Source organism: Microcaecilia unicolor, chromosome 9 (assembly GCF_901765095.1).
Source record: "Microcaecilia unicolor chromosome 9, aMicUni1.1, whole genome shotgun sequence".
Lineage (NCBI taxonomy): Eukaryota > Metazoa > Chordata > Amphibia > Gymnophiona > Siphonopidae > Microcaecilia > Microcaecilia unicolor.
In genome coordinates this window covers 221,494,436-221,515,252 of record NC_044039.1, presented here as the reverse complement: position 1 = coordinate 221,515,252, position 20,817 = coordinate 221,494,436, and the positions used below count along the sequence as shown (strand labels likewise).

Here is a 20,817-nt window from a genome sequence, read left to right as displayed (position 1 = left end):
TAGAATCATTATGGATAGAAATTTCATGTGTGAAGGGAAGGGTGGTTATTGTAGGGCTGTAATACTGTCCACCAGGACAAACGAACAGACAGATGAAGAAATGTTTCCCCGAGGACAAGCAGGCTTATAATTCTCACAAGTGGGTGACGCTGACCCGCGTCACCCGATCCAGAATTTACCAAAGTCTAATGAGACTTTTGTGGAGCGCAACATACACTGTACCGTTCAGACACAAGTGCTTTCCTGGCCGCTGTGAGAATTCGGTCTCCTCAGTTCTCACCGCGATAGAAAAAGGAGAGGGCATGTTTTTAACGTCTCCTCACATTGCTCAGTCCTAGAGAGCTTTTTTTGTGCCTTCCGGCTTTTTTTTTTTTTTGTTTTTTCATTTTCTTTTCCTCCTTAATTGTGTTCCTGTTGTGGAACCTCTGTCCTTTTTATTTTCCTTTAAATAAAGGAAACAAACCTGGGCAAAATTACTGAAACTTAATGTCATCAGGCTGGTTTTACTTCTTGACCAGGAGCTTTCCTTTTCTTTTGCTGTGCCTTGCCCCTTTTTCAGGCACCATCACTTTGTGTAATTTAAGCCGAGGAAGTTTTTCCATCCATGTTCATGAAGGTTCCCAGTGGCTTCAAGCACTATACCTGGTGCAAATGGACAATCGCTGGGAAAGACATCCATTCTTGGTATCTACAGTGTCTTGGGCCCAAGCATAGCCCCACTAACTGTGTTATCATCTTCACACGAAGAGGACCCAGGTTTCCAGAGATGCTTAACTAGAGGATTTTTGGATCAAAGTCTGGTTCCTCTGCATCGAGGTTGATGGCAGCTGCCGATGCTGAGCATCGCATCGGGAGTGTCAGTAGGCATGGCTGCTGCTAGACCTTTAGACACTGGGAGCAGTGAAGCATTGAGTGGGTCTCCACCTGCCTCTATACCTCCTGCTGTGCAGGGCCCCCGGGACCATCCATTGTTGGACCCAATCCTGAGGTGACGTGTGGATTGTTGACACCGAGGAGCACTTGCTTCAGGCAAAGGCCAAAAAGCTTAGTCATCGCTCGCCCTCGATGCATGGTGCGGGGAGTTCCGGGGCATCAATGCCTGAGAAGTGTCAGCGCCAGGAGGACCGCGTGCTCTCCTAGCAGCCAATACCCTGCTCCTGTATCAACCACAGCAGTTCTGCGCCTGAGATGCCACCCCATCTTTTTTTTTTTTTTTTCCCCTGTCGGCCCTTGATGAGCGCATCCGGACCTTGCTCCCTGAGCTTCTGGATGACCTGATGCAACAGTGTGCATCGGCATCGGAGGTGCTTTCGCCTACTCAGCCTCCTTTTGCGGCCACGCTCTTTGCGTGCAGCCTTGGACACCGATGCTGCATGCAGCCCTGGTGTTGACTGCCACCCAAGTTGGCACGCCCTTGACATCAGAGGGCGCTTCGCTGAAGTCGAGGTAGGAGCAGACATCTGGCACTCTCAAGGACATGGTTCCTCAACATTGAGGCGGGTTCGATCTTGATACTCCCATCGGGAAGTATTGTCTGACACTGAGGAGGAGCGCTTATGGGATTTGGAGGAGGATCCAAGCTACTTTTCCTCGGAGTCCTATGGAATAGCCTCTGAAAGTCTCCTCTGGAGAGCCTTTTTATTTCCATCTTTTGTGAAGGAAATGGCTGATGCAATTCCATGTCCTTTGGAAGTGGAGGATGAGCCCAGGGCTAAGATGCTCGAGATCCTGGACTATATCTCCTAAGGCTGTGACTGCCCCTCAGGGAAGTCCTTGTCAGGAGCTGGGAGTCCCCTCTGTTGGTCCTTGTCATGCCCAAGAAGATTGACACCCAGTATCTGCTCCACAGTGCACCTGGTTTTGATAGGCTTCAGTTGCCTCCTAATTCCATGGTGGTGGAATGTACTCTCAAGAACCAGGAGTTCCAGGGACTATGCCTCGGCACCGTAAGGCAGAGAAATTAGAACCCTGGATTCCTTTGGGAGGAAGATGTACAGACGTGTCTCGCACCCCACAAAGCTTTCGTTAGACTTTGGTAAATTCCAGATCGGGCGACGCGGGTCCTCATCCCCCACTTGTGAGAATATAAAGCCTGCTGGCCTTGGAGAACACCTGCTTCAGGTATGTAGTACCTGTGCTTTACAGAAATTAGAAAAGCTGGCAAATTGGTGACTTCAATTACCTCAAAATTGACTGGATAAATGTTACATCAGGGAGCACTAGGGAGGTAAAATCCCTAGATATAATAAACTGCTTCTTGAAGCAACTGGTTCAGGAACTGATGGGGGGGGGGGGTGCATTTTAGGTCTAATTCTTGGTGGAATGCCAGGCATAGTACGAGATGTAACTGTGTTGAATCCGCTGGGAAACAGTGACCATAACGTGGTCAAATTTGAGCTGATATCTGGAGTGAAGTCACAAAGGAAATCTACTGTAGCAGCATTTAATTTTCAAAAGGGTGACTTGATGAAATGAGGAAAATGGTTTAAAAAGAAGCTAAAAGGATTGGCTGCAAAGGTTGACTAAATCTGGCATGGACTGTTTAAAAATACCGTCTTGGAAGCCCAGACCATATGCATTCCAAGTTTTTACAAAGGTGGAAGGAAGAGAAAATGACAGCCAGCATGGTTAAAAGGTGAAGAGAAAGAGGTTATTAGAGCCAAAAGAACATTCTTCAAAGAATGGGAAAAGGACCCAAATGAAGAAAATAAGCAACATAACCATTGATAAAGAAGGCTAAAAGAGCATATGAACAAACTTGTTACAGAGGCAAAAACTCACAGTAACAACTTCCAGGTACATCAGAAGCAAAAAGCCTGCAAGGGAATCTGTAGGGCCATTAGATCATGAGAATAGACATGAGGGAAGCCACTGCTTGCCCTGGGATTGGTAGCATGGAATCTTTCTATTTGGGATTCTGCCAGGTATTTGTGACCTGGATTTGGCCACTCTTGGAAACAGGATACAGGTCTAGATGGACCATTGGTCTGACCCAGTATGGCTATTCTGTTATGTACTTTGAAAAACTGAAAGTGGACAAAGCCATGAGGCCAGATGGGATCCATCCCAGAATCTTGAGAGCTTAGGGATGTTCTGGTGGATCCTCTTACATTTATTTAATAAGTCCTTGGAGACGGGAAGGTTCTGCAGGATTGGAGAACAGCAGATGTCCCACTTCACAAAAGTAAAGATAGAAGTGGGAAACTATAGGCCAGGAGTAAGACTTACTTCAGTGGTTGGAAAGGGAATGGAGGCACTGCTTTAAGCAAAGGAAAAGGATTTTCTTGGAATTAACAGGTTACAAGATGCGAGGTGATTGGTTTATTAAATCGGGTCTTTCATTGACTGGGTGACCAGAGAATCGGATAGTAGACATGTGCTAGATGTAGTCTACTTGGATTTCAGTAAGGCCTTTGACGCAGTCCTTCATAGGAGGCTCATAAACTTAGCAGGCTAAAGTTAGGACACATAGTGGAGTGGTTCAGGGGTCCTTGTTAGGCAGACAGGACCGTGTGGGTCTTTATCTACTGTCATTTACTGTGTAACTGTGATTGATCTGAGAAATTCTTTCAGGAGGTTGCAAGTGATGGCATGAGTCTTCGGTATTCTGGAGTATCTGTGCCAGGTGGTGAATCTAGCCAAGAGCTCTTTCCCTATCCCAGTCTCAAGTACCCGGGGGTGCATTTCAACACTGCATTAGGTAGTTTTTTGCCATCCAGAGAATCCAAGTTATAGGGACAGATTTGCAGTTTCCTCTTGCCGAGAACACCCCAGGCCAGAGACTTCCTTCAGGTCCAGGACTCCATGGTGGCCCCTCTGGAAGTAGTTCAGTAGGCCAGAGTGCACATGCGCCCTCTTCAGACTTCCCTTTTGCATTGGTCTCCTCAGCGTCTATATGCATGTCTGTCTCGGGAGTTGCAAGGCACAGTCTACAGTGGTGTGGCTGCTCAGTCAGCCTTATGAAGTGCATGAGCATTGAGCCTCTGGAGTAGGTAGTGTAACTATGGAATGCCAGCCTCAAGGCCTGGGGCTCTTGATGGTGGAGGAGGCTCTGGTTGAAGATCAGGGTGATTTGGCAGCTTGACAAGATAGTCCAAGTTTTCGGACAGAGCCACGGTGGCTTGTAGCCCTCTAACACCTCAGCAGTGCTAAGCGGGTTCCAATCAAATAAACCAGAATAAATCTCTGGGAAGCAATTAGAATTAAAAAATTAAGTACAAAATGTTCTAAAATAAGTTTTTAGAAGTTTCCTAAATGACAGGACTGTGATAAAACATCTTTCCATAAACTTATTCCCTGAACTGCTAATAACCCATCAAAAAGACCTACCTTTTAACATTTGGGAATGTAAAACAATTATCACCAATATGCCTCCAGGCTCTTTTTATGTGTGCAAAACAAAAATGCCCTTGCAAAACGTACAGGCCAGTTTAAATAATAATCTGGCAGCAATTGGCAACCAGTAACTTTTATTTTTAATAAAATGAAGCACATGGTCAAACTTGGATAAACCATCCTAACAGCCGTGTCCTGCACCATTTTTAACATACCCTTCAAACAACCCAAGTAAATCAGTTACATCAAGTTGATGATAGAGTGGACTAACCGTTCATATTGGTTAGGTTCAAAAAATGTCCTGATTGTACAAAGTTTCTTCATTGGAAAAAAAAATGTTTTTCCGTTTTTTTTATTGGTGACTTACATTCATGCATGCTGTTAATAGCTCAGTCAATATTCCAGTGTATACAAATGCAGCAGTAAAGAAATTAGAAACCATGTAAAATACAAAGTGAGTCGCCAAACTTTTTCCATAGGATATTTCCTTCTCCCCCCCCTTAAAATCTCCCGCAATCCTCTGTACCCTGACCAGAAGAATGGTGAGGAGATAAATCCAACAGATATGGACCAGTAATGAAATACTAATACAGGACTCCCAAGCCTCATATCTATCCCAGTCCCCTCCCTATCCTGCCACTCAACATGCTCAAAAAAACAAAAAACCTTGACAGAGCTTGATAGTGTAGCCTACTGAGGTACATCTTAATTAGGGGGGGGGGGGGGGGGGGACCGCCTGGACTCTTACGGCTTTCCCCTGTGAGAAACTGTTTGTCAGACACAAGGCATCCCTTGGAGACCTCCGAAGCCAAGAGCCAGACTCTTATCACACTACAGACGATTTAAAAATAACTTTTTTTTTTAAACTACATAATTTACCTGTGATTCTAATGAAATTGAACTGTCAATTTGAACCCCTAAGATCTTGATAATTGAAGAAATCTCAAAATCAACATTATTAGTAGCAACTGTGGGATTTGTTCTGGTCTAGAATGAAAGCATAGAAATTTGGTTTTCTTTGTATTAACGTGTGCATCCATGCTTCTAAAAGCTCCATATAGTTCTGAACTTTGGTAATATTTGTCACGGATGGATTGAAAAGGGATTAATACAGAAATCATCTTCATAAATGTAATGAAGGAAATTTGTCTAATAGTATACTTAGACCACGGAACAGTATTGGAGACAATGGAGAGCCTTGCGGAAGCCCACAGGGGTTGCTCCAACTGAATGATAGAACCAAGTGCAGCCTGACTCTATAAGATCTACAGCTCAAAACCTCTAAACCACTTCAAAACTTTACCTGTAATTCCCAGCTCTTCCAAATTCTGCAACAAGGCATGGTCCTCCAGATCGAAAGCTGATGAGAAATTAACCCTGGTACCTTTTTTCCCTCATCCTTCTGATCTTCAGTGCACAGAATAGCTAATACCTTCATGTTGGCATGAGTCTCTGTATAGCACCTAGAGTGACATACAATTGTAATAAAGCATATCGGCCCCTTAGCGTTCTCCTGCTTTCTCATCTGAGGCTGCTTCCATGCAGCATTAGTGCATCACAGTTGCTCCTTAACCTCAGTTTCTTAGGTTGGTGTTGTGCGTCTGGTCACTGACAGCCAGTCTCCACAAAGACTGTATCTGCCTGGAGTTCAGCTCTGCATATAAAATTTGTCTGTCTCCAATGTGCCATACTCTGGCTAATTGATTTGCTGGTGTTCCTTTTCATGACGGTACAGGGAGCACATTTTGGTGATTTTTAAACTCTCTGGATCAGTTTCAGATATGACGACATTCTTTGCTATCATCAAATGGCCTATTTTTGTCTTTACATATTAAATCTAGTGCAACACTGCAGTTACACTTGTCTTAACATCGAAACAGAGCATATCAAAAGACCATATGGCCTTCATAGTCCACACATTCATATCAGCTGCCTGGCTGTACAGGTCCTCTTTGGTTTGTTAAAGCCAGATAACTGTCTAGTAACACTGTCTTGCAGTGACAGCAGTAACCTTTCCTTATGTCTCTTTTTTTTTTTTTTTTTTTTTTTTAAAGGTCCCAACCAGTAATTCCACAACCCAGCCACAGACAGCAGGAGTAAAGATCCACACGTGTAAGATCACTTTGAAGGATGCGTTCTTAACTTCCCCAGAAGAGCTTTACAGAGTCTTCACTGTTCCAGAGGTAAGAGGGTTCAGCAATAGGCTTGTACTATCCTGGTGTAAACATCTGTCCTCACTGTAGAACACAGAACTTGGGATAGACAGTTATGTTCAGCAGGAGGCAGGGTAGGCTCCACATCTCTCCTGCAAAAACGTGGGTGGTTTGAAAACTCTCGTGTTGGCAGCTGGATCTCTAACGCTCCGTCCTTGGTTCATGAACAATAAATGATTTGTGATGTCTAGGTGTGTGTTCACAGTGTAAAACTGCCAAAAGTAGGCTTGTATCCATAAGGGGTGTGTGAGGCACGCTTTATTTGAAGGCTGAGAGCAAGGGGGCAGTGAGGAACATCACACCACTTTGATATCCCTAGCACTTGAGCATCATTTGGGGCCTCCAGTGCTGGCTTGTTGATTTTCTCCTTATCACCTACTTTATACAGAAGATAGAAAGTCAGCAGGCAAGGTGTGCAGTAGAGTTGCATGGGGACAGAAATGCGACCCATCCCTGCCAGAATCTAACCCGCTCCCACCTGTCTCCGTCCCCGCCAGTTCCCACCATGAGAGAAATAAACTGCCTATATATAAAAAATAAAAGTAGTTAGCTGCACTCACCTCTGTGCAGTTCTCTTCTGTGGATGACTGTCACTCACTCAGTCACTAGTAGTACTCACTGCCCCTTCTGCTCTGGTCACAGTACCACAGCTGCTGAACTTCTGCTGCCTTCCAGTTCTCTCTCCTTCAGTGCCAGTTGCTCCGTCCTGCTCCCTCCCTCTCTCCTCTGTGACACAGCTGATCTGCTCCTGCTACCTCTGAGAGAAGTGCTCCTTGTGCTGCTGCTTGCTGCTGTCCTCCTCTCTCTCTTCCTACAGCACTGATGACGAGTCTCTGATTCTAAGCATGGTCAGAGTCTGCCTTTATTCACTGGTAGCAGACCTGGCTGGAGCCTGCTGTTCTCAGCAGTATGATATCTTTAACGAAGTCCAACTGGCTGGCAAAAAAGACGAGAAATTTCATTCTCCTGCTCTCTGACTGAGTGGCGCCTCATTGGAGGAGAGCTTGGTGTCTCCGCACACTAAAAGGGGTGAACCAGCTGCAGACATTCTTTTTGAATCTTCATGTAACCATGCTTTGTTTGAAATTTGAATCTTCTGCTGCCCTTTTCCGTGACCTGCTGCGGCTTTTTCATGCTGTGTGCAGGTTGCCGGATTTTGGGCGGCTTTTTTTTTTGGCCGGCCTTTTTCTTTTGCCAGCCGCGATTTTTTGGCCGCGGCTTCGATCCCCACGGGAATCCCGCATGTACCGTTCCGTCCCCACGGCACTCCTGCTGACCAGGGCTCCGTTCCCGCGGCACTCCCGCTGACCAGGGGGGGAACCCGCGGGATTCCCGCAAACCCCGTTCCTGTGCAGACTCTAGTATGCAGTCATAACTAAATTACATGCATTCTGTACAATGTATTAAAATCCTCTATCTTCTGTACATCACCTTATGTCGTGTCTTCTGTGGTGCTTTCCTATTTCTAGGAGGTGGTGGGCTGAACAAAGCTTAGAGGTGAAACTGGCCAACAGAAGATTCACACTTCTAAATTTATAATGCAGAATGTTTCTGCTTATTCTGAGAACTTGCTCCATACTATGTAATCTGCAGTGCCTCAGATCTTTATTTTTTTTTTACCTCTTGCTTTGCAGCTGGTGCAGGCCTTTACGCATTCTCCTGCAGTCATAGATGCAAGTAAAGGAGGCAAGTTTCAGCTGCTGAATGGAAGTGTCTGTGGAGAATTTTTGGAATTGGTGAGTTCAGAATTATCCCGGAACAGAACATACTTTTTGAAATTATGTAGACTAGAATTTTATCTTGTACCTATTACCTTACCACTGTGCATGTGTATCTGCCCCCTCTTTTATACCACAGTGGTAGTGGAATGTCTGTTGCCCTCTGCTCAGTGTTCAGGCCTAAGGAAGGGAGCACTAGCTCCTGTGAGATAGTTGAGATGTGGTACATTTCCTTATTTGCCTTAATTCAGTAGAATTAATGAAAAGTAGTGTACTCTTGTGTGGTGCCATTAAGCACTACTTATTACTATCAGAGGCATAGGTACAACCCCTCGGCTCGCCAGCCTGCTCAGGCTCAACCCCAGCATGCTTGTTCAAGTCAACAGCGTGCACCAAAGGCCCCGGCTGCTCCCTAGGCAAAGCAAGGGACGAGCTTTTGTCTGACTCCAGCAGAGCATAGCCGCAGTAAAAGTGTCCGTCCCGGACAACTTGACAGTCGGGGAGGCTGAAGTTTTTCCACAAAAGGTGGCCCCATATAACCTCAGAACAATGGGTTCTTCAAAAAGTCCATCTCGGATACACACTGTTTGTTTCTAACACCTCCAAATGCCCACAGAGAGCTCATTTGTACAGCTCTCAGCACAAGCAGGTACTTGCAGACGGACTCAGGCCTTCTGAATGTCCATGCGGTCGAGCCCATTCCACCAGGGGAGGAAGGGTGGGGATTCTATTCCAGGTACTTGTGCAAAAGAAAACGGGGAGATGCATCTCATTCTAGCCCTAAAGGGCCCTGAACAAATTCCTACTCTGAGAAGTTGTGGTTTCCCTGGGCATCCTTCTCCCAGTGATTCAGGAAATGCTTGCATATACTCACATCCTGATCCAGCCCAGAAGTAGCTTTGATTTTGGCTGGGAACACATCACTTTCAGTACCGCATGTTGCCTTTTGGCCTCCCGTCAGCTCCCAGAGTCCACCAAATGTTTAGAGGTAGTTGCAGCATTGCTACACACTGTGGGAGTCCATGAGTTCTGTATCTTGACGATTGGCTGGTAAAGAGCACCTCTTCGAATGATGCTCAGGAGACCATATGAATGGCTGTTCAAGCACTTGAGCTACTAGGGTTTGTTTTAAACTACCCCATCTCTGCCCTGTCCACAAATGGAGTTCAAAGGAGCCCTGCTTGATACTCAGAAGTTTCAAGCCTTCCTTACATAAGTATTGCCATACTGGGACAGACTGAAGGTCCATCAAGCCCTGTATCCTGTTTCCAACAGTGGCCAATCCAGGTCACAATTACCTGGCAAGATCCCCAAAAAGTACAATACAATACATTTTATGCTGCTTATCCTAGAAATAAGCAGTGGATTTTTCCAAGTCCATTTTAATAATGGCCTATAGACTTTTCCTTTAGGAAGCAATCAAAACCTTTTTTTTTAAACTCCACTAAGCTTAACTGCTTTACTACATTCTCTGGCAACTAACTCCACAGTTTAATTACACATTGAAGAAAATTTTTCTCTGGTTTGTTTTAAATTTTACTACTTTGTAGCTTCATTGCGTGTCTCCTGGTCCTGGTATTTTTGGAAAAAGTAAACAATCGTTCCACTCCACTTAGTATTTTATAGACTTCTATCATATCTCCCCTCAGCCATCTTTTATCCAAGCTAAAGAGCCCTAGCTGCTTTAGCCTTTCCTCATGGGGAAGTCGTCCCATCCCCTTTATCATTTTCATCTTCCTTCTTTGTATTATTTTATTGCATTTGTATCCCACCTTTTCCCACCTATTTGCAGGCTCAAAGTGGCTTACATAGTTTTGTAACACAATTATTCTTGGATGTCAGGTATAATTATTGTAGTACAGAGGTTAGTTAAGGGAGAAGTAGAGAGTAGAAGGGAGGCGTTTATTAGGTATAGTGAACGGTAGGTTTTCAGCAGTGGATTAGTAAGGTTCTAGGTTTTCATTGTATGCTTTGTTGAAGAGATATGTCTTGAGGGATTTACGAAAGGTACCTTTTCTAATTCCACTATCTTTTTTGAGATGTGGTGACCAGAATTGAACACAGTATTTGGGGTGTGGTCACACCATGGAGCAATACAAAGGCATTATAACTACCTCATTTTGTTTTCCATTCCACTTTTTTGTATTCACTTCCATGGTTCGAGCCACTTGGGCAGATGTTGAGAGTGTTGGACCACATGGCTTCCACAGCTGATCTCATGTGGACCCTGGCTTCTCAATGGTATCAAGCCACAGGGAGCCTGGCATATGTCATCCAAGTGTCCCCAGAGCTTGTAAGCTCCCTTCGGTGGTGGACCATTCGATCCAATTTGACTCTGGGACTTCCATTCCAACTTCCTCAGCCACAGAAGGTTCTGATTACGGATGCATCTCTCCTGGGATGGGGGGCTCCTGTAGATGGGCTTTACACCCAAGGTGTTTGGTCCATCCAGGAAATGAATCTTCAGGTCAATCTCCTGGAGATTCAGGCAATCTGGAATGCTCTAAGGCTTTCAGAGATTGGTTATATCATGCTCAACCAAACAGGCAATCAGATTGCAATGTATTATACCAACAAGCAGGGGAGCACAGGATCACGCTCTCTGTCAGGAGGCCATACAGATGTGGCATTTTCCTTTGCGCCACTTAATCTGGCAGACAAAAACAATACCCTGGCTGTCACACTGAGCAGGATAATGCAGCCACACGTGGTCTGTCAGTATGGGCATGGCCTGCAAGATCTTCAAGTGTGAGGCACCCCCTCGGTAGATCTCTTTGCCACTCAGATCAACCACAAGATCCCTCAGTTCTGTTCAGACTTCAGGCCCACAACAGACCAGTGTCGGATGTCTTCCTCCTCAGTTAGGGGACAGGTCGTCTTGTGCGTATCCTCCCATATCTCTAGTAGGGAAAACTTTGAAACTCAAGCAAGACCACAGAACCAAGATTCTGATTGTGCCATACTGGCTGCTGCAGATATGGTTCCCTCTATTCTGGAGTTATCCTTCGAAGAACCTTGGAGATAGCAGTGTTTTCTGACCCTCATGCAGAACGAGGGATCTCTTCTACAACCCAGAGTCCAGTCTCTGGCTGTCACAGCTTGAATGTTGAGAGCCTAGAATTTGCTTCCTTGGGTCTTTCAGAGGATGTCTCCTGGGTCTTGCTGGCTTTCAGGAAAGACTCCACTAAGAGGTGCTATTCTTTCAAATGGAGGTGGTTTGCTGTCTGGTGGCCTTAGATCCTCTTGCTTGCCTTACACATACCCTGATTGAATACCTTCTACACTTACCTGAGTCTGGTCTTGAGACCAGCTCTGTAAGTGTTCACCTTAGTGCAACTAGTGCTTGTCATCAATGTGTAGAAGGTAAGCCCATCTCTGGACAGCCTCTAGTTCGCTTCATGAGAGCTTTGCTTTTGTCAAAACCCCCTTTCAAACTCTAGCTGGAGTCCTCCTTCTGTAGCATCCTGCTTCATTTGACAGAACTTGTTTCCTGTGGGAGGGAAGCTATAGACAGAGGGCTCTGGCTGGAGAGAAGCAACATGTGTGTAGCGGTGCTGACTGTACAAGCAAGTTCAGAAGGCTGGGGGAGGAGAGTCTGGTATCTGAGTGCTAGGGGAGGGAAAATAAATATGGGCAGAGATGCCAGGATCTATGGGAGGTAGAAGAGAATTCAGAGTGTGTGTGTGTAGGGGGGGGGGGGGGGGGGGGGGGGTGGGGAGTGAGAGAGGCAGAGATGCCAGAACCTGAAATAATGGGTGGCACAAAAAAAAGGTGGAGATGGTACCCATGGATGAAGAGATGAGGAAGATGAAAAATGGAAGAAATTAGAGTGATACAGGGCAGGAAGTGAAGAGAGGAAAATGGTGACTAGACGGAGGCCCTGGAAACAGAGTTCAGAGCATGGAGAGGGAAGTAGAGCCAGAGGCAGGGAACAAGATTAGAAAAAAATCGCCACACAGCAAAAGGTAAATTAATTTTCAGTTTACTCATTGAATGTACAGGTGGAAATGTAAGGGAGATGCTTTTGTGATTTACAATTTTTTAAATTGAAGTGTAGCCCTACTCTTGAGGAATGTCTTCCCCTCCCCTCCCTTCCCCCAACACTTTGCCTTTCCCCCACATTCCTCCTCTTAATGGTATCCTGTGTTGACCCTATCTTCGGTGACCAGCAGGATGTGAGTCCTCACTAAACACACCCTCCCTCATTTAGGAGTTGGTATCTTATTTCATAACAGCCTTTATGAAGTGCTCACTCAAGGTAGTTTACAGTTTACCATAAAACTTAAATTTTTAACAGCATAATAGGAAAATCATTAAATAAAAAGCAGTCAGAGGTAAACTTTGAAATGGCAAATCCTAGTAATATGATTTAACATGAAACAGTATCGGAAATGTACATATTTACAGCACTGTAAAATCATGTAACAAATATGATAAATGTCAGTACAATACAAATGATACCATAGTTGGTTTGGTAGAACATGCAGATAACAGATATGATGCTGTTCCTACAGTACAATGAAACATCCTTGCCATGTATTCAAGGGATTGTGTGCAGATCTGTTGAATGAGATAAGATGGATAGGACAGTCATTGGGATGAAAGGAGATTATATGCAGAACTGGTCTGTTCTCCGAGGACAAGCAGGCTGCTTGTTCTCACGACTGGGTTGACGTCCGCGGCAGCCCCCACCAACCGGAAGAAGCTTCGCGGGACGGTCGGCACGCAGGCCACGCCCACCGCGCATGCGCGGCCGCCTTCCCGCCCGTGCGCGACCGCTCCCGCCAGTTACTTTTTTCCCCGCGACTGAGAGAGTGGTGCGTTTGCCTCTCTCTCTGTTCAGCCGCCGGATTTTCGACCGCGTTTACGCGGATCGTCGCTTGGACCGTTCGGTTCCCTCTGTTTTTTGTTTGTATTGTTTAAAAAAAAAAAAAGAAATTTTTTTTTTTGCGCGTGTGGAGCACGCGCTCCCCCTTTTCCCTCGCTTTCTAGCGGGGACGCCACGTTGCGGCCTAGTGGCCGCTCGGTCGGTTGATTTTTTCGTGGTGTGATTTTAGCCACCATTGCCGACTTTGACTTCGCCGACGCGATTTTTCCGTCGATGTCCTCGAAGGTCCCGAGTGGATTTAAAAAGTGTGGTCGCTGCGGCCGGCCGATCTCGCAGACCGACACCCACGCTTGGTGCCTCCAGTGCCTCGGGCCGGAGCACAATCTCAAGTCGTGCGCTTTGTGTCTCGGTCTCCGGAAACGGACTCAGGTTGCGAGGCAAGTTCTGCGGGACCGTCTTTTTGGAACTTGCGCCGGCCCCTTGACGTCGACCTCGACGGCATCGGTATCGAAGGCCGGTTCTTCGGTACCGGTATCGATGCCCGAGACATCGGCACCGATGGCAGCGACCCCAGGAGAACAGGTCCCGTTGGCCCGCCGGTCCGCCGGTGAGAGTGGGGTTGAGAGGCCGCGTGGGCAGTCGGCCCCGGTCACTCCCTCAACTCGTGAGCCACGGGACCGAACCCTGTCGGACCCGGTACCTCGAGACCGAGGGGGATCGACCTCCTCCTCCATGCCCTCCGGCACCGGTGACGTGCACCGGAAAAAAGATAAGAAGCGCCGTCACCGGGAGCCCTCGGTGCACCCTGAAGAGGAGTCGACGCCGAAGCGTCATCGCAGAGAGGAGAGATCTCCGTCGGTGGTGGAGGTACCGACGCGTCGGGGTTCCGGCACCTCGGTGCCGTCTCCTGGCCCCCAGCAGCTTCTGGCACCGACACCCCTACCGGCCCCACCGCCTTTCCCGGCAGCGGGCCTGGACGAGTGCCTCAGAGCCATCCTTCCGGGGATCCTGGAAGGGCTGATGCGCCAGGCTGTGCCGGCGTCGGGGGTGCTTGCGCCCCCGGCGCCGATGACTGTGGCGCCGGCGAGCTCTAGCCCGGCGCCGGGGCTGTCGACACCGCCGCCGCTTGCGGTGCCGGTCTCGACCGCCACGCAGGTGGAGTCCCCGTCGACGTCGATGGAGGGAGCTCCGTCCCCGCCGGCGCGGGAGTCCACCGCTCGACGACACCGAGACCTTGGTGCCTCGACGTCGAGCCGGGCCCGGTACCGGACTCAGTTACATGAGCTAATGTCCGATACCGAGGATGAGGACTCGTGGGGGGAGAGGAGGACCCGAGATATTTCTCCTCAGAGGAGTCTACGGGCCTTCCCTCGGACCCCACGCCGTCACCGGAGAGGAAGCTCTCACCTCCTGAGAGTCTCTCCTTTGCCTCCTTTGTGCGGGATATGTCTATAAGCATTCCCTTTCCCGTGGTCTCTGTGGAAGAGCCGAGGGCCGAGATGCTCGAGGTCCTCGACTATCCATCACCACCTAGAGAGTCCTCCACGGTACCGCTGCACAATGTCCTGAAGGAGACGCTGCTTCGGAACTGGGTGCGACCACTAACTAACCCCACCATTCCCAAGAAAGCAGAGTCCCAGTACAGGATCCACTCTGACCCAGAGCTCATGCGGCCCCAGTTGCCCCATGACTCAGCGGTCGTGGATTCTGCTCTCAAGAGGGCACGGAGTTCGAGGGATACCGCCTCGGCGCCCCCGGGGCGGGAGTCTCGCACTCTGGACTCATTTGGGAGGAAGGCCTACCAATCCTCCATGCTCGTGACCCGCATCCAATCTTACCTGCTCTATATGAGCATCCACATGCGGACCAATGTGCAACAGCTGGCGGACCTGGTCGATAAGCTCCCGCCGGAGCAGTCCAGGCCTTATCAGGAGGTGGTCAGGCAGCTGAAGGCGTGCAGAAAGTTCCTGTCCAGGGGGATTTTTGACACCTGTGACGTGGCATCTCGTGCTGCGGCCCAAGGTATAGTGATGCGCAGGCTCTCATGGCTGCGTGCCTCTGACCTGGACAACCGCACCCAGCAGAGACTGGCTGACGTCCCTTGCCGGGGAGATAATATTTTTGGCGAGAAGGTCGAGCAGATGGTTGACCAACTGCATCAGCGGGAAACCGCTCTCGACAAGCTCTCCCACCGGGCGCCTTCAGCACCCGCCCCCGCGGGCGGGCGTTTTTCCCGGGCTCGGCAGGCTGCACCCTATTCTTTTGCGAAGCGTAGGTACAACCAGCCGGCCCGAAGGCCTCGTCAGGCACAGGGACAGCCCCAGCACGCTCGTTCCCGTCAACAGCGTGCGCCTAAGCAGCCCCCTGTGCCTCCACAGCAAAAGCCAGGCACGGGCTTTTGACTGGATCCATGGGAACATAGCCGCCCTACAAGTGTCCGTACCGGACGACCTGCCGGTCGGAGGGAGGTTAAAATTCTTTCACCAAAGGTGGCCTCTCATAACCTCCGACCAGTGGGTTCTCCAAATAGTGCGGTACGGATACGCCCTGAATTTGGCCTCCCTGCCTCCAAATTGTCCCCCGGGAGCTCAGTCTTTCAGCTCCCATCACAAGCAGGTACTTGCAGAGGAACTCTCCGCCCTTCTCAGCGCCAATGCGGTCGAGCCCGTACCACCCGGGCAGGAAGGGCAGGGATTCTATTCCAGGTACTTCCTTGTGGAAAAGAAAACAGGGGGGATGCGTCCCATCCTAGACCTGAGAGGCCTGAACAAATTCCTGGTCAAAGAAAAGTTCAGGATGCTTTCCTTGGGCACCCTTCTGCCAATGATTCAGAAAAACGATTGGCTATGTTCCCTGGATTTAAAGGACGCATACACTCACATCCCGATACTGCCAGCTCACAGACAGTATCTCAGATTCCGCCTGGGCGCACGGCACTTTCAGTATTGTGTGCTGCCCTTTGGGCTCGCCTCTGCCCCACGAGTGTTTACAAAGTGCCTCGTGGTGGTAGCGGCCTACCTACGCAAGCTGGGAGTGCACGTGTTCCCATATCTCGACGATTGGCTGGTCAAGAACACCTCGGAGGCCGGAGCCCTCCGGTCCATGCAGTGCACTATTCAACTTCTGGAGCTGCTGGGGTTTGTGATAAATTACCCAAAGTCCCATCTCCAGCCAACTCAGTCTCTGGAATTCATAGGAGCGCTGCTGAATTCCCAGACGGCTCAGGCCTACCTTCCCGAAGCGAGGGCCACCAATCTCTTGGCCCTGGCTTCGCAGACCAGAGCGTCTCAGCAGATCACAGCTCGGCAGATGTTGAGACTTCTGGGTCATATGGCCTCCACAGTTCATGTGACTCCCATGGCTCGTCTTCACATGAGATCTGCTCAATGGACCCTAGCTTCCCAGTGGTTTCAAGCCACCGGGAATCTAGAGGATGTCATCCGCCTCTCCACCAGTTGCCGCACTTCACTGCTCTGGTGGACCATACGGACCAATTTGACCCTGGGACGTCCATTCCAAATTCCGCAGCCCACGAAAGTGCTGACGACGGATGCATCTCGCCTGGGGTGGGGAGCCCATGTCGATGGGCTTCACACCCAGGGTCTGTGGTCCCTCCAGGAAAAGGATCTGCAGATCAACCTCCTGGAGCTCCGAGCGATCTGGAACGCACTGAAGGCTTTCAGAGATCGGCTGTCCTGCCAAATTATCCAAATTCGGACAGACAATCAGGTTGCAATGTATTACGTCAACAAGCAGGGGGGCACCGGATCTCGCCCCCTGTGTCAGGAAGCCGTCGGTATGTGGCGTTGGGCGTGTCGGTTCGGCATGCTTCTCCAAGCCACGTACCTGGCAGGCGTAAACAACAGTCTGGCCGACAGACTGAGCAGAGTCATGCAACCGCACGAGTGGTCGCTCCATTCCAGAGTGGTACGCAAGATCTTCCGAGAGTGGGGCACCCCCTCGGTGGATCTTTTCGCCTCTCAGACCAACCACAAGCTGCCTCTGTTCTGTTCCAGACTTCAGACACACGGCAGGCTAGCGTCAGATGCCTTTCTCCTTCATTGGGGGACCGGCCTCCTGTATGCTTATCCTCCCATACCTTTGGTGGGGAAGACCTTACTGAAGCTCAAGCAAGACCGCGGCACCATGATTCTGATAGCGCCCTTTTGGCCCCGTCAGATCTGGTTCCCTCTTCTTCTGGAGTTGTCCTCAGAAGAACCGTGGAGATTGGAGTGTTTTCCGACTCTCATTTCGCAGAACGACGGAGCGTTGCTGCACCCCAACCTTCAATCCCTGGCTCTCACGGCCTGGATGTTGAGGGCGTAGACTTCGCTGCGTTGGGTCTGTCTGAGGGTGTCTCCGGGTCTTGCTTGCCTCTAGGAAGGATTCCACTAAAAAGAGTTACTTTTTCAAGTGGAGGAGGTTTGTCGTTTGGTGTGAGAGCAAGGCCCTAGAACCTCGTTCTTGCCCTGCACAGAACCTGCTTGAATACCTTCTGCACTTATCAGAGTCTGGCCTCAAGACCAACTCAGTAAGGAATCACCTTAGTGCGATTAGTGCTTACCATTATCGTGTGGAAGGTAAAGCCATCTCTGGAGAGCCTTTAGTCGTTCGATTCATGAGAGGCTTGCTTTTGTCAAAGCCCCCTATCAAGCCTCCTACTGTGTCATGGGATCTCAACGTCGTCCTCACCCAGCTGATGAAACCTCCTTTTGAGCCACTGAATACCTGCCATCTGAAGTACTTGACCTGGAAGGTCATTTTCTTGGTGGCAGTTACTTCAGCTCGTAGGGTCAGTGAGCTTCAAGCCCTAGTAGCTCATGCTCCATATACTAAATTTCATCACAACAGAGTAGTGCTCCGCACTCACCCAAAGTTCCTGCCGAAGGTGGTGTCGGAGTTCCATCTTAACCAGTCAATTGTCTTGCCAACATTCTTCCCCAGGCCGCATACCCGCCCTGCTGAACGTCAGTTGCACACATTGGACTGCAAGAGAGCATTGGCCTTCTACTTGGAGCGGACACAGCCCAACAGACAGTCCGCCCAATTGTTTATTTCTTTCGACCCTAACAGGCTAGGGGTCGCTGTCGGGAAACGCACCATCTCCAATTGGCTAGCAGATTGCATTTCCTTCACTTACGCCCAGGCTGGGCTGACTCTTGAGGGTCATGTCACGGCTCATAGTGTCAGAGCCATGGCAGCGTCGGTGGCCCACTTGAAGTCAGCCACTATTGAAGAGATCTGCAAGGCTGCGACGTGGTCATCTGTCCACACATTCACATCTCATTACTGCCTCCAGCAGGATACCCGATGCGACAGTCGGTTCGGGCAGTCGGTGTTGCAGAATCTGTTTGGGGTGTAAATCCAACTCCACCCTCCAGGACCCGAATTTATTCTGGTCAGGCTGCACTCTCAGTTAGTTGTTCTTCGTAGGTCAATTTCTGTTGTACCCTCGCCGTTGCGAGGTTCAATTGACCTGGGTTATTGTTTTGAGTGAGCCTGAGAGCTAGGGATACCCCAGTCGTGAGAACAAGCAGCCTGCTTGTCCTCGGAGAAAGGGTATGATACATACCTGTAGCAGTTGTTCTCCGAGGACAGCAGGCTGATTGTTCTCACCTACCCTCCCTCCTCCCCTTTGGAGTTGTGTGTTTCATATTTTATTGCTTGTCATTCAACTGGCGGGAGCGGTCGCGCACGGGCGGGAAGGCGGCCGCGCATGCGCGGTGGGCGTGGCCTGCGTGCCGACCGTCCCGCGAAGCTTCTTCCGGTTGGTGGGGGCTGCCGCGGACGTCAACCCAGTCGTGAGAACAATCAGCCTGCTGTCCTCGGAGAACAACTGCTACAGGTATGTATCATACCCTTTACAGGGCGCAGAGTGGATAGTCACCACATGTATTAGACTTTGGAGAAGAGCCAGACTTTCACCTGCTTCCTGAAGTAGAGGTAGTCCAAGTTAGATGTCAGTTCCTGATGAGGCTTGCTCATGGGCATCTTGGAAGGTGTGTAGAGGGCTAACTTAAGTACTTTGGCCCATTTTGTCTGAGGACCTTGATAAGTTTAAAATCCTGTAAGGTACTAGTAGCCAGTGTAGTTCTTGATGTGGTTCTGCTGCTTGTAGCTGCTGCTGTCATACCAACTTCTATTAGCTTGGCATAGAAGTAAGCAGTTGGTGTTGGGAAGGGTTTTTTTTTTTTGGGTGGAGGGGGAGACGACATGCCTGCCTTGTCTGTATGAAATCTTGAGTGCTGATCTGAAGCTGTTTTAAAGGCAGAGCCGGTAGTGGGAGGTGGGGCTGGAGGTTGGGAGGCGGGGATAGTGCGGGGCAGACTTATACGGTCTGTGCCAGAGCCAGTGGTGGGAGGCGGGACTGGAGGTTGGGAGGCAGGGATAGTGCTGGGCAGACTTATACGGTCTGTGCCCTGAAGAGCACAGGTACAAATCAAAGTAGGGTATACACAAAAGTAGCACACATGAGTTGTCTTGTTGGGCAGACTGGATGGACCGTGCAGGTCTTTTTCTGCCGTCATATACTATGTTACTATGTAATATTTAACTTGGAATGGTGCAGGGTCAGAATTTGATGGATTTCTTTTCTCTTTCAGGATCCTGAGAAACAGATTGTTATGAAATGGCGATTTAAATCTTGGCCTCCAGGTGAGTTGTATAGAAGTGATTGGCTTGATCTTATAGGAGGACAGTTTTGGTGGCTTGTCTGACTTGTTGAATGGCCTTGTCTTATTTATGTGGCCCCCGAAAGGAGATTTATTTGCTTTGAGAAAGTAAGAAAGCTGTTGGAGCAGTTGAGATTGTGCTGCTTGTTTTATGCCCTGCTAATAACACTGTACTTCTGCCTCTAGAGCACCATGCCACCATTAGCTTGACTTTCATTGACAAGGATGGTGAGACAGAACTGAACCTGGCAGGCAAAGGTGTCCCTGCCAAAGAGGAAGATCGCACAAGGGAAGGATGGCAGCGCTACTATTTTGATGCCATTAAACAGACATTTGGATATGGTGCACGATTATTTTAATGCCTGGCATTCAAACTTTTTTTTACACCCAGTTTAAGACAACCTATCCCTGTTGTGTGGACTGAAATTTATTTAAGTTGTATGCATTTTTAATTCTGGTGCCTAAGCTGAAGTGGAACCTAGAAACTGGACTGCACCCTAAAATCCGTGAGCAGGATCAGACTCTCTCACCAGTGGCCACTATCATCCAGCTGCCGCCGGCTCAGCAGCAAGGGACTTGAAGGCAGATTTGTTCAGTCTGGCACACCTTGAAAAGATGGCGCTGTTAACTTGCAAGGCACTTTCTGAAAGATTATGTTGGGGTCTCTTATCAGGTGTTTAAGTACATGTAACTAATTTATAAAGATGGTATCTTGTTAGGACTGAGACAATGCCATGTCTAGTGGGTTAATGGTCAAATTTTCCTGTTGTACCTAAAACTGCAAATACAGTGTTTTGTAAGCATTTCATTGTTGCTGTTCTTTAGAATCTGAAGTGGCAGTTTTCTTTATGCCTCTGATTTGAAAATTATACCAAAGCCTTCATAAGTTTATATGCACTCTGAAAACTAAAGTACAATGGTACAAAACCGTGCTTTGTCTGCAGGGAGAGTATGTAAGAAGATACAAGGGCTTCTGCTATTCACCAATATTTCACAAAGGCTCTGCCTGAAACTATGAAGATACTGCTGGGTAGATCAGCTTCTGTAGGTCA

General features: G+C 48.7%; 1 protein-coding gene across 1 annotated transcript in view; it reads left to right on the top strand.

Annotated features, from left to right (window-relative positions):
* Nucleotides 1-20,571, top strand: part of AHSA1 (activator of HSP90 ATPase activity 1) — a 49,977-nt gene extending 29,406 nt beyond the window's left edge. The window contains exons 6-9 of the mRNA XM_030214096.1: nucleotides 6,390-6,518; nucleotides 8,183-8,284; nucleotides 19,697-19,748; nucleotides 19,952-20,571. Of these exons, the coding sequence (XP_030069956.1) occupies nucleotides 6,390-6,518; nucleotides 8,183-8,284; nucleotides 19,697-19,748; nucleotides 19,952-20,124 (456 nt within the window). The 3' untranslated portion in view covers nucleotides 20,125-20,571. The remainder of the gene's footprint in view (nucleotides 1-6,389; nucleotides 6,519-8,182; nucleotides 8,285-19,696; nucleotides 19,749-19,951) is intronic.
* The last annotated feature ends 246 nt before the right edge of the window (nucleotides 20,572-20,817 follow it).